The following is a 14,594-nucleotide window of genomic DNA, read 5'->3' as shown; positions in this document are numbered from 1 at the left end:
ATTTTAGTGAATTTGCGAAGCGCTGGCGAAACTACGCCTGGCGAAGTGCGGCGAAGTTACGCCTGGCGCAACTACGAATCTTAGTGAATTTGCCCCCATGCCTTCTACTAAAATAATTTGAAATGGAAAAACCTTTTCCGCTATTATCATGGATTTAGCTTTAAGTAGAATATATTATTCTGTTATTAGAGAAAGAAATTTTGTCACAAATGAAAAAAAATAAAACCCTATGGGAAACACATTGCCATACTTCAAATCATTCTAGTTATAGGGTTTCTGGATATCAGGTTCCATATCTGTAGTACTATCATGATTAACTCAACAAATGATTCTGAAAAAATATATTTGTGAATCTTTGCTAAAACATTTACTCTCTTGCTTGCAGGAATGTGTTTTTTCTTTCAAACTAAAAGATTAGAAAATGCATTAATTTAAATATACAACATTTTTCACATTTTCTATATCTCAGTTAAATGCTTCACTTGAGATTAATATGACGGTCATGGATTTGTGGAGGTAGATAACCGAAACAGCAACTGCTTGAAATTGCTTTAGAAAGCTTAGTATGATCTGCATGGTGACTAAATCATTTTAATTTTCTGTTAGAAATGATTTTCAAATAGAAAACATGATATGTTAATCCCATGAAGTGTTACCATATAGACAATGCTTTAATGCTTCCTAAAAACAAAGTATTTTCTCCCGGGTTTTGTCCAGCGCTGACGTTGTTGTTCATTATCTTTGTACCACTCAGTAAGTGTAAAGCTATTATGTATTTTGGGTTAACTCAAGTTGCAGTTTTCAAATCCATTTGTAAGAGTTTTGAGACTCCTACCAGATGGTGCAATTCTTGATAAGGGTAGATCTGGAAAAATTATCACTTTATAGTAGTAGTAGTAGTAAGACCTTACTAAAATCTGCCTATCCACTTCTGTACAAAGCTGCTTGCTGGCCTCCTTGTCAGTTTGTGAATCAACCAAAGTAGGGATTCTCATTCTGGAAGTTGTAATCCGGGCACACCTTCTGCACCAGCTTGTAGTCAATGCTGTAGAAGGAGATAAAGATGCAGATAACCTTGAAGGGTTTAGCACACAGCCAAGCAGCATGACTTTGAGTGTGCTCCATATAGCAGGATTTTGCGGGGTCATAAAGGCATGGTTTGTTCTTCAAGGCTCTGTTGGTTTTTTCATATTCCACCCTACAATTGAAAGTCTTGGTTTCTCTAGTATCTAAGGTAGACTGTTGAAGAAGGTCGAATTCTACCACCTTGGTAGGAGGTACAATGCTTACAGACACATTGCCAAGGCTAGAGGAATTATGGCGGAAGTAAACACTAAACGTCCCATTAATATGGTCCACAATCTTCCCTGTCACAAGCAGGCTAAACTTGACAGTTTTTATGTTAAAATAGAAGTCCCCCCAGCCAAATATCTTCTTGGTTCTTCCGCTCTTCAGTGAAGGCTTACGTTTAGCTCTCTGGCCCATTCCCCCGCTTAGAAGTGTTTGGTTTTTATTCCATTCCCATGGATTCATAGGAGACTGAATAGGGGGCTTTGATTTGAATGGGTCTGTAGAAAAGACTCTGGATGGATAAAGGGAATGAGGCTTGGTTGTGCCATATGGTCCATTCTTTGGCATTCCAGTTGCCCCAAAGTCAAGATATCCCAAGGTTTTTGACATGTGACCTTCTAAGCATTGTGTCTACAAAGAAAATAAAAAATGTTATATATAATAAAAATACACAAAACACCCTAGAATCAAACAATACGTACAGAACTACAAATTTACTAGACAAAAAGGCTAATATATATATATATATAGAGAGAGAGAGAGAGAGAGAGAGAGAGAGAGAGAGAGAGAGAGAGAGAGCAAAGAAATCCGCACTCATAGGTCTTTTGTGAAGAAAAAATGGGTTTATTCAACGTTTCGGCTCTTAGACTCGAGCCGTCATCTGTAAGGGATGATGACGGCTCGAGTCGAGCCGAAACGTTGAATAAACCCATTTTTTTCTTCACAAAAGACCTATGAGTGCGGATTTCTTTGCTCTATAGATTTTGATATATGTTCCAGCACCTAGGCATTTCCATTGTTTTCTGAGTGCACCTATCCAGTAGTTTTTTACCAAGATGACCAAGGTGTGTTGTACAACACCTCATCATCTAATCTTATAATTTAAGCCTATAAGGTATTGAAAAAGTATTATTGGGCCCAATAGAAGTTAATTTTTTTAGAGAGAGCTATGGTTGATGTATGAACTATGTTACTAGTGCACAGATCAACAGTCCATTATGCAGGGGGATTATTTGTGCACTGGTAACCTGCCTCACAAGGACCAAACATGGAGTAACTTTAATTTTTCTGTTTATCCTGTTTAGCTCACAAAAAACACACATTTTTCAACAAGAGGCATAAAGTATGATCAGGATAAGTCATATTCTTAAATTCATTGAACAAAGGAGTATACTGCCACTGCCAGAGGTGTGAAAGGTGCATTGGCTATTCTCATGCCGAATTATCAAGATTTCTGTATGACCATAAAGGAGTGATAGCAAGTAAACCTGAATTAAATCGTAGTATTTTGAATTTCCAGTATTTATTTCGAGTGAGACAACTAGGATTATTTAAAATTTTCTGGTAACAGCAATGGCAGAGGTGTTCTATACAGAGTAGACATCTGCAAATGTATGTAGTCCCATCAAAATCTGTGCCTGCAAATAGAAAATGATGGATTCTGTTTGTTTCACTCATATATTCTAAGGTACATATCACCTACCGTAATATGTTTTTATTTCTAAAGATACATTGAAAATCTTGTAACTTAATCTCATTCTATATAATGTATGAAAGGATCGACTGCTGTTGTCTATGAAAACTTTCTTTCAGAAGAACTACATGATTCAGTAGGTGAACTGGGTGCCGAAAATGACTGCTGTGCACAGTGTTTTTTATTTTTTTTAAATACCGTAACACAGCATGATGACAGGTCCCTTAATTTAGAATAATAGTCTTTCTGATTTCTCATCTCTAGCTGTGCTTTAAGCAAATCCCCATATGTCTTCACCAAAACTGGAAGTGCCTCATTCACATAATTAAGGTTACTTGTCACCTCCAGCTGTGAAAATGACAGAAAAGGAATCTTATTTGTCCTTCGTACCACATACCACATATTGTTATATTTAAGAATGTAAGAAAAAAACCACACACCCAAAAGCAGCACTGAATTTTCCAGAGGAAATTTAAAATATGTACTTATATTATACTGGGGATAGTTTATTAGCGTATATGGGTTCTATTCTTTGTATTGAATTATTATAATTAGAATGTCACAAATATAAAAATATATTACAAATAATCTAATATATTTTGCATCTATGTTTATAGAAATGAATGAGCTGTTTTTTTGTAAGACTATTGCTGCCTATGACGTCATGTTTGGTGCCAATTCAGATGGGAATTTGAGTATTTAAGTATACACTTATTCACTTGCAAAATGTCCTTTAGAAAGGCCGTAATGTTGGCCGAAACGTTTTTTGCTGAATTATATGATACAATTTGACCCCTACACCCACAACAATCATCTGTGATCCGGTAGGAGTGTTAAAACTGAACATAAAGGGGCACATTTACTTAGGGTCGAATATCGAGGGTTAATTAACCCTCGATATTCAACTGTCGAAGTTAAATCCTTCGACTTCGAAAGGATTTACCGCAATTCGTTCGATCGAACGATCAGAGGAAAAACAATTAAATCCTTCGAATCGAAAGATTCGAAGGATTTTAATCCATCGATCAAACGATTTTCCTTCGACCAAAAATTCGTTAGAAAGTCTATGGGGACCTTCCCCATAGGCTAACATTGAGGTGCGGTAGGTTTTAGGTGGCGAAGTAGGGGGTCGAAGTTGTATTTAAAGAGACAGTACTTTGACTATCGAATAGTCAAACGATTTTTAGTTCGAAACATTCGGTTCGAAGTCGAAGGTTAAAGTAGCCAAAAAAATCATTCGAAATTTGCTGTTTTTTTTATTCTATTCCTTCACTCGAGCTAAGTAAATGTGCCCTCATGTGTATATATATATACTGTCGGTACAGTGAACGCACTCCTTCCGGATATAATTCAGTCGATGGTGGTGCGTTGGTCAAAGTTTGATAATACAATCCAGTAAATGGACCCGCTCTCGTTCCTTGAAAAAGGTCCCAGAGAGGACCGAAACGTTGGAAATGAACCTGTGAATAAAGACACATTTATTTCACTAAATATGAACGAGTGCGGGTCCATTTACTGGATTATATATATATATATATTCACTGCCGAGGCATGATTGCTAAATAATTGAGTCAGGAAAAATGCAAACACATATCAGTGCAATAATGCTGCACAACGTGGCATGACCCAGTAGGTATTTAATAAAATAAATACTTGAGCAAAATATTTTACAGGTACTGTATGTTTATATTGTAAGTAAGAATTCACTTTCACCCTCTTGTCCATGAGACAATATCAGTTTTTAACCTTTGAGAATTTCACGTCATAATTTGTTTACCAGTTATTCAAATTGTGGGCTAAAAGATACAATTACAATGACACAATGACAAATAGCATTGAATGTGTAGCGTGCGGCACTTTCCACAGGCATAAGCGTGAGTGAAAATAATAATTATTCTCACCCGATACGCTTCTAAAAACGCCTGGAGAATGTTCCTAACAGTACTCATATTAAATAAACTGAGAGATTCTGCTTTTGAAAGAGGCGGTGTCTGGGGATTTATGAGAAAGTTTAAATACAAACAACATGAATGTATAATAAAGATTTTATACATTTGTTTGGAAATATGCATTAAATCCCAGTCTTTTTCCTCCAGCATAAAAACTTTCCTAGTTGGTGCACAGGTATGCCACAAATATCTGTTAAGATGTGTAAAATAAGAAAACTCTACAGTGCATTAACAGACATTAAAATAAAGAGGATTGTAAGTCATACATTTACTTGTTTATTCAGTTATACACTTGTTCATTCAGTTTTATGGGTGGTTTTGTGCCTCTATTCGATTACAACAGCCCAAAATCTTTACCAGGGATTCTATCTCTAGCTGACCATACACAGGCCAAGATGAGGACCTCAATGGCATGTAATTGCAGTCCTCTTCCAATGGGTTGCCATAAGACCACCATATGATTTGATCATCATTGCAAGGGCCAACAATCAGATCAGTGCCGTTTGGCCTAGCACATGGGTAGCTAAATTAGGCAAAGCTTCAAAAAGCTTTGCATTGGCTGGTGGATGTGGTACACCCAGGATGGATTTCCATAGGCCCACCATGGGATCCAATCATGGCCCAGGGTCCAATCAATTAGATCAGTCCAATGTTGGCAACATTGCCAGATGTGCAGGTCTATCCTTGTATGGCCTGCTTTAGTCATAGGGCTGCTATCCCAACCCAGAAGTAATTCACACATGGGCAAAAAAATCTATGCCTCTGAATGCCACTCTTCTATGGTCCAGTGATTTTATCCATACTATGATGTGTTTGCATGTGACTTGAATATATGCATGCTCAAAGTATGCACATTGGGCACATAAGTCAGTTCTGCATGCACTGGCTTTGGTGTGTAAGAGCACACTGGCAACAGTCTTGCTAGACATTGCAAAATATAAGCTCTGTGGAACGGACATTTAGGGGGTTATTTATCAAAGGTCATATTTTAGAGTTGTATATACGTCGAATTACCTCACAACTCAAATGGTTTCTAATTTAAAAAGTCTAATCAATCGAGTTTTCGGCAGGAAAAAAACTTGAATTGATCGAGATTTCGGGCAAAACCCTCTGAAAAAACCTTGAACATCATGAAGGCTATAAACATCTTCAAATGGTTCAAGGAACCTCTCTACATGACCTCAACAGGTTTTAGGTGGTGTAATTTCATATTCTGGCTTTTTCCAGGGTTGGGGTATAATAAATCTCGAAAACAGAGTTTCTAAAAAAAAAAAGTAAAATTCGTTTTTTTTTTGACCAAATAAACAACTCAAAAACTCTGGAAAACACAACTTGAACCTTAATAAATCTGCCCCTTAATTTCATAGGGCTGCTGTACCTCTGTGAAGTTACCACAGCCCTAGCAAATATTTTCTTATGATGAATTCAGAGCAGATATTTGATATCATAGTAACAAATATGTGCGGACTGATGGGCGTATGGAGAGATGGATGGATTGTTTCATGCATTTGTGAATTGATGGGTGATGGATGTATGGACGGATGGGTAGATCAGTGCTCACATGAAGGCTTGATGGATGCAAAAATACATGGGTGTAAATACATCTGTGTAAATGGGTTAATAAATAGGTGGCTTGGTGGTTGGGTGGATCACACATTTGTGAATTTAAAACTAAAAATCAGAGCAATTAAAAACGGTATAAAACATTTGCTTAGGGCATTAAGTATGAAATATAAACACACTACACCTCTATTTTATACCTCTAAAAAGAAATATTACTAGGAAGATTTCTAGTTATAGAACTGTAGGAAAATGTCAGTGCAGCATTAACTCTGCTTAGCATGCAATAATAACTGAGACACTAGAAAAAAAGAAAGGCCACAAAGTATCCTTTGCCCACTCTCTCCAAAAAGACTTTGAAAACTTTTGGATCAATGACCCTCAGCAATAGCTGCTTGCACTTTTCTTCTATTCCTTTAAAATACCATAAGTAAGTAGCCAGCACTATTCCATTGACAAAACAAATGATAAAAAGGTAGAAAAGGGAACAATTGTGAGATGATTAAATAGTCTTGCGGATCCAAGGTGCATTGCAGATTGAATCCACACCTTTAAATACCAAATCAGTTCTTTTCTTCTCTGCTTGTGCCTCTGATCATCTCCCTTACACACACTGCCAGCACTGCAAAATCGAAATGACAAGGAAGAGAAATAGACGACAAAAGGAAAAAGGTTACAGGCTTGCCTGTCTGATCTGCCTGTGAGACGGCGGGATGTAACGAGGAGACCTGAACGATGGGTCAGCCGCTCATGAATTTCATGATTCTTGCGCATGGCTCATTATGAGGGATTGATCTGAAACCTCTTAAACAGTCTCCAGAGAACATTAATGCAACTTGGCTCAGGCTTTCGCTAACCCGTTCTCTGCTGGGAGGGGATTTGACTGCCTCTGTGCATTCGCCATGTGTTGGAGGCATCTCAGCCGCTGATTATTTCTGTCTGTCAAGCCCCTTCCTATCCCAGCCAAGTCCTTACCTTTTTATCATTCACCTTGATTAGCATTTCTCATCAATTAAAACAAAACCTTGTTACCTTTTTAAACCAGCATTGTTTATTAAGGTTTAATAACTGCACAGTAGGAAAAGTCTCTCTCTCTCTCTCTCTCTCTCTCTCTCTCTCTCTCTCTCTCTCTCTCTCTCTCTCTCTCTCTCTCTCTCTGTATATGGAGAATACAGCCTTGTCTCTCGTCTAGTTCTCTGATAATTTACATAGTAATATTCAGTTAGCTTACTGAATAATTATCTTCTACTGCCCATGTAGCCGTTAAACAGATGTTTAACAAACCTTTTTCAGGTTTCTTTTTTGATGTCCCAAATATTAGGGTGATTTAGGCCAAGTGGGCTTGACATATCTATAAATCACCTTGATTAGAATTAGATTAGAAGGAAAGGCCAAAAGTAAGTAAGCTTTATCAGAAAGGTCTACTGTATATAAATACACCAGTAAATCCTTTAAAGTAACAGACTTCCTGTTTTTAGCATAAACCTCCAGGGCTAGGGCTTGAGCATGCTCAGTTTGCTCTTCTCTCACCATCCACCCCCACCTCCCCCAGAGTGAACAGGGAGAGACTCGGGCAGGAAGTGATGTCACACCAAGCTAATATGGCAGCTGCTATCCTAAACAAACAGAGAGTGATTCTAGAGCTGTTTACTTGGGTATGGTAAAGCATTCTGCAGAATAAATATAATGTTATAGTTTGCACTATTGTGGCTAATCTATTGGCAATGAACTGCTTTGGTAGCTTTTCTTCTCCTTTAAGAACACATGCTTTAATGAGCTAGTGTAACACACATTTGTAAACTTGAACAACTGTCATCAGTCATTCAACTCACTTGAAGCATCCAACTATAGGCCTATTGTTCTTGTCACAAAACAGTTGTACCTACTTATTTACTAACACTAGCCAAATGTGCACTTATGCAATAACTAACATCAACCAATGAGCAATTGATTAGCTTTATTTCGCCACCTAGAGGAAGAACAATAATAATAATTATGATTATTATTAATGTTATTATTATGATGTTATTGTTTGCCATATATTTCTGTTCAGGGACAAGTTTGCTTCGTATTAGTACATTAGTAATCAGTTTACTAGCAATGGGCAAATCCCCACCAATGCAAAATCAGAGTAACTATTCAATAATAAGCTTTGCATACTCTGTCCCTGGTTGCTATGTCTTAGCAAGAGTGAAAAGAACAAAACTTTCATTAGCTACTTGCATGGCATTTGCTTATAACCAGTAGAAATGTCAGTAATGCTACCAAAGTTAGTTCATCTACTGGTCCATTCTCTCCCAACGTGACTAATTGCTAACTCCTCAGTAACATGGGTAATGTAATGCTATGTTGGGTGTTGTTGCAATTTATGAAAAAACAGTATTGATCATTTGTTCCCAAGACAAAGCTGTGGGGTTTTCTCAATACATAAATAAAAACAGGATAACACCCAGAGTAAAATCAGTAAATTTGTTGTGATTATATGCAGATAGAACATTTAAACAAAAGTAAAACATCTATTCTCTCTATGAAGTCTGCCGGTTCTGTATAAAGTAATTATTAAGGGAAAAACTCTCTATACTAATATGTCTGCCTCTTTTACACAGGGCTTATCAGCTTTTACTGTGGTACATGTATGTGGGTGTGATTTGTAGACCAGAACTTGATCCTTGCATGGGATACATACATGGGTCCTGTGCCACATTCCTCTACCACTATGTCCTTTTCAGTGTGATAATTTGTTGTGATTTGTGAAAGACCGGAATAATCTACTGCAAAAATGGCTGTCCATTTAAACATTGTTCTGCTTGAATGTGTCACACTATCTGACTGAGCAAATGGTAAAAGCACACTGTGCTCATCCATCATGGCACCCTGAAGCTGAACATTTTCAAGGTGGCATCTGTTGTTACTTATTGTTGTCACTTGTTATTCCCTGAGTTTTTTTCCCTTGCAGCTGCTTAAGCAGTTTCTCTGGGTAACTGGTAACTTTGTTACCTCCCATGGTTCTACTTTGTGTTCTAAACTATCAACTAGAAAATGTACTTGGTTTGGCAAGTTCTAAGATGTGATATAATGAGGGACATGGTCAGCTGAATGGGCTTTCTCCAAAATAAGGACCTTCATTTAATGTTCAGCTTGTCCAGACACTTTGTGACACTTCCAAATCCTCTACAGATCCTGATCCAATTCTTAGGGGCAGATTTACTAAAGGGCTAAGTGACTAACGCCAGTGTTACCGCCCACAGGGACTTTGCCGATTTACTAACGAGCACAAGTGTCACTTTGCTAGCGAAGGAGATAAATGCTAGCTGTGTTTCATACTCTATCGCCAGGTGAATCTTCGATCTGGCGAATGGACGTTACACCACAAATTCACTAAACTGAACATAACCTCTTTCACCAGACTTGCCTTTGGCAGCTTAGACCAGACGTGCAATGGAGTGCATAGAACATCCTCAATCTTCAGTTACTTACTTCATATTTTTTGAGTGGAAAAACTTTCATTTTTTCAGGGTGATAGGCTGCAAAAGTCTTGAATTTTTTTTTGTGTTAATGGTTTCCCCCATTCATTTTATAAGATATGGAACATTATTTTACAGTGGGCTCGTGTAGGGCATTATAAGAACTCAATTGACTTTATTAAGGTTCCCTTGGCATGTCTAGTTATCAGTGTAAATGTAATGTATTAGATGCACCGTGTAACATAAAGAGGTCCATTCAACTTGAAATTTCCCGCCGTATGCAAATTAGCCTGATCGCAAGACCTCTAACAAAGTTGCGCTAGGCAGAATTGAATGCTAACACATCTTCGCTTTGTTTCTCTTGCATTGCGGAAGTAACTCTAGCAAAAATTCGCCAGCGTCCGTTGGCACGGGACGAAACTTTGCATTTTAGTAAATTAGCGTTGTCTGAGCCAAGTGTTGCGTTGGGTGCGAAGCCGTCGCTGGTGAATTTTCGCCGGTTAGTATATTTGCCCCTTTGTTTCAGAGTTTCATTCTCATTGGCTTAAACCATAAAGAATATCAGGATTATCCAAGCCTAATAAGCAGGAACCCAATATTTCTCTCACTCTGTGCCATGGTGGACTAATTTTTACTGCCTCTGCCTATCTTTCCAGGTACTGCTGTAGGGACTCTTCAAAGAAAAGGACTTGTTCTGGCATGGACCTTGTAATTACAATTATTGCTCTTTCATTATTAAGATAAATTGCTTATAGAAGCAGATAGCATATGACCCGTTATCTTTTGTAGCTGAGAACTTAATCTTAATGCTTGATTTAATGAGAGCTGGCTTTAATGGGGTTGCTCAGGTGGCATGCTTGTATTTGTTGGAGTGCTGTATACTTTTCAGTCTTGTGTAGATTGCATATCGAATGCTACACTAAAGAATTGTAACCAAACACCAATCTAATAAAATGTAAGCACACCTCAGGGAATGCAATGATGTTCCATGAAAAAGTTTTCTCAGTACAGATTTACAGTGCTCTGTGATTCCATAACTAATTATTTCTTTGGGTTTGTGTCAAACTAAATCCCAAGCTGGCGACCTTTTCCAGAAACCATTCATCACTTTAACGATTTCACTTTTCACCAATAATTCGAACAGATTATAAGGTATCAGAATCACCAAGCATGCAGCTAGAGGAGTTTGAAATGTATATCATGTTAAAGCAAGTCATATCAATGCGTTTGTATTTTAGTTATTAATATTTGTAACATGTATTTATAAAACGCCAACATATTCTGCAGCCCAGTACAGTAGATAGGTGTATACATGAAACATATAGCATGCAAAGATACAACTAAGAGACTAACATGCAAAGATACAATAGAGACTACTTAATTTATTATATTTCACATTTTGTTTGTATAGAGGAGATGGATCTATACTGGCACCCTACAAGAGGACGAGCTTGATTTTTTGGCAGGATTCAAGAACCTTGCAGCAGAACAATCAAAAATCAAGCCACTATGAAAAACGGAACAGTCTTTCTTAGCTGCAAATTTTCTAGATTTATCAAATTAGGATTCAGAAAAGTATAAAATAAAAATCCAGCCACCTAAAACCTGCCTGATGGGAAGTGTTTTTTTCAGCATTTATTTAAATCCAAATAACGGAAAGGATTTCAATGCAATTAACCCAGTTGAGAACTTTAACAAACCCTTTTGCGAACATTAATAGAAGGCATAATCACAAGAAAAGGTGTGATCATATTTATCACAATTGTGCACTTTTTTTTCGGGAAATGTGAATTTTTATAAATACGCTGTTTATTGTCATAGCTAACAAAGACAGTGCTTGCTTAGCCTGGACCCATTTCGCTCATAATCACATCATTAGTAAAAACTACTATTAGGCTTGCACTCAATCAAGAATTGGTTTCTCATACGAATACCAATATCCTTAGCTAAACAAAATCCAACCCCTAAAACTGACCACCTTCTATTCTGAAAAATTAAGGTTTTATTGCTTTGGAGTTAAGATTAAATTGCGTATTCAGCAGAATCTGTGATGGAAGATTCACTATTCAGTAGAATACAAAAATTATGTATTTGGCATATCCGTTACTAAACTAAGGCTTGACTTCTAGAGGAACATTTCATTATATACAGAATATTACACAAATCCTAAAGATCCGCTATTTTTGAAGTTATTGTTTAACAATAAAAATCAAAAAAGCTATTTCCACCGTATTTGACACAAAGGGGGTTATTTATAAATTTTTTCTCATATTTTACCAGAAACAAAATGAACCTAACTCCTATTCACGAATTTGGCTAATTTCCTAATAATTAAACTGGAAAAAATCGTATAAGAAAAAAAACTTGATGTTTTATGAATACCTAAAATATTTCTAGTTTATAGCCTTAAAAAACTAAATTTTATTGAGTTTTCGAGCGAAAACCAGTGTCAAACACCCCAAAACACTTGAATATTGTGAAGGCAGAAAACATCTTTAAATGTTTAAAGGGACTTCTGCTGTTGACTTTTAGATGAATTTGACAGGTTTTAGCTGGATTGTTTTTGGATTCAGTTTTTTTGCTGGTTTGGGACATAATACATTTTTGTGAAGAATATCCATCTTCAGTGGTCTCCGTTTGACCACAACCAAAGCAAAACAGATTATATATAATCTAAGGATGTCTTGTTATAGAAGCTAAAGCTAATATACTGTGCAGGTTTCTATGTATTAAATTTAAGGGGTCAAATTCTTGTTTCTCCAAATCGTACTTTTTCATTTGTACTTTTTTTTTACAGCTATTTTCGTTCATACCACTATATTCGGCCTTGGGACTCCCCATATACACCTAGAGGTCCATTTATAAATGGTAGAATTTTTGTTGTATTTGAAACCACGATTAAACAAATTTTCTCTTCAACCATGAATGCCACGAAAATTATTAAAAGATCTGAATATAAAAACTACAAACAGAAAAAAATGCTGAACAATGCATTAGAAAATACGAAAACTTTAGAATTTTCAAACAATTACTACCGAAAATCTCTAAAAGTCCAAATGGCTAAAAAAAGAGGTTTAATACGACCAGCGCAGCTCCCATTGACTTCTAAAGGACCCTGATTGTTTTGTATTAGCGTTTTTTGTGGTTTTTACACTAAAATCTTGAAATTTTACAGTTTTAGAGAAATGAAAAAACCCACAAATTTTTTACGATTCGTGAAAAAAATTGGAAATCTGAATGTTAGTAAATGAGTCCCCTATTTTCTTTCAGATTCTTTATGCAATGTAAGACACGCTGTATAAACACACATTTATCAGTACTTATCAGAAAGTTATTCTCATTCAATTTTGCAACGGAATACTTAATTTCCTCCATGGTATTGGAACATATATCTCAAATGTAATAATTATGCTCCTCGTCAACAAATTATTTTTGTGATTTACTGTATGTAATTAAAAAACAAGAAAATGCTGTCTCTGGTCACTGCAAAAAAATTGCAAAAAATCTCCCAGTGCAGCTTTACTGTGACTACCTACTAAACTAAAATGCTTGTATCTTACAATATTAGTGCCTTAGAACTTTTCCTTGTTAATTTTGAGTTGTGTTGTACATTTTATAAAAACAAAAGTCCAAATGACAAAAGATTTCCAGCTGATTAAATAGGTTCCTTTGTGCTGAAATCCAGCGTCAACATATAGTAACTTCTGTTTTCCAGCACGCGCTTGTCTACTTGTTTCTTTTTAAAAGTACAGCAGGGAATGTTGATGGATAACTGTTGTTGAGCAGTTTGGCAGTCTCCTCTGTCCATTCATTTTCTGCCTACTTTTAGGGTTTTGTATGCAATGGTGCTAGTGCTGACTTTGCCACGGAGGCAGAGACCCAGATACTTCATCAATCAAAGCTTTAGCCAACCCTAGTTCCAACTGGAGCTTTATGTGCATATTTGAATGTTTGAAAAATATAATGCTGTGGGGCCCATTAATTTTCAGTTATAAGCAGCTGTCAGCTATTTTCGACCTTAATACAAGCCCTTTCCTTTTCATATGATTTATATTAACTCTCTGTGCAGCCTCTAGAGACAGTATTAATATATATATATTTTTAATTTTGCTCAATAATTTGTTGCCTAGTCTAAAGGTTAATAGATTTAATTTTTTTTTTAAAAAACACCATTTCTGAAACACTTCTCAAATCAAATATCACCCTGATTTGGCATTTGCAATTAAATATGTCAGAGTGACCATATCTCAGTTCAAACGATGATTTATCTTTTCAGTACGATTTTGTTCTCTTCAGCATTACTGCAGTAGATTTTGGAATTGGAGCCAAGAAAAGAGAGCAGTACAGAATAATTTAGCTTTTTCAACCTTCGTAAAAATAAAACAGCAGTTGCAATACTTTTCAAAGGTAACACAGAACCTATATCTGTGAATGTTTCAAAGCTCATTTTCTGATAACAAATGTTAATTTTAGCACTTGAAGGTAAAGTTACACTTGGGGGCCGATTCATGAAGCTCGAGTGAAGGATTCGAATTAAAAAAACTTCGAATTTCGAAGTATTTTTTGGGCTACTTCGACCATCGAATGGGCTACTTCGACCTTCGACTACGACTACGATTCGAACTAAAAATCGTTCGACTATTCGACCATTCGATAGTCGAAGTACTGCCTCTTTAAAAAAAACTTCGACCCCCTACTTCGCCATCTAAAAGCTACCGAAGTCAATGTTAGCCTATGGGGAAGGTCCCCATAGGCTTGCCTAAGGTTTTTTGATCGAAGGATATTCCTTCGATCGTTGGATTAAAATCCTTAGATCGTTCGATCGTAGGATTTGCGCTAAATCCTTCGACTTCGATA

General features: G+C 36.6%; 1 protein-coding gene across 1 annotated transcript in view; it reads right to left on the bottom strand.

The window, feature by feature from the left end:
- Positions 1 to 330: 330 nt before the first annotated feature.
- The window catches only part of nxph4.L (neurexophilin 4 L homeolog), a 119,682-nt gene continuing 105,418 nt past the window's right edge, over positions 331 to 14,594 (bottom strand). Inside the window, exon 2 of the mRNA XM_018247456.2 lies at positions 331 to 1,701. Within this exon, the coding sequence (XP_018102945.2) occupies positions 973 to 1,701 (729 nt within the window). The 3' untranslated portion in view covers positions 331 to 972. The remainder of the gene's footprint in view (positions 1,702 to 14,594) is intronic.

Source organism: Xenopus laevis, chromosome 2L (genome assembly GCF_017654675.1).
Source record: "Xenopus laevis strain J_2021 chromosome 2L, Xenopus_laevis_v10.1, whole genome shotgun sequence".
Classification (NCBI taxonomy): domain Eukaryota; kingdom Metazoa; phylum Chordata; class Amphibia; order Anura; family Pipidae; genus Xenopus; species Xenopus laevis.
The sequence above is the reverse complement of the archived record's forward strand: the minus strand, read 5'-3'. Positions and strand labels throughout refer to the sequence as shown.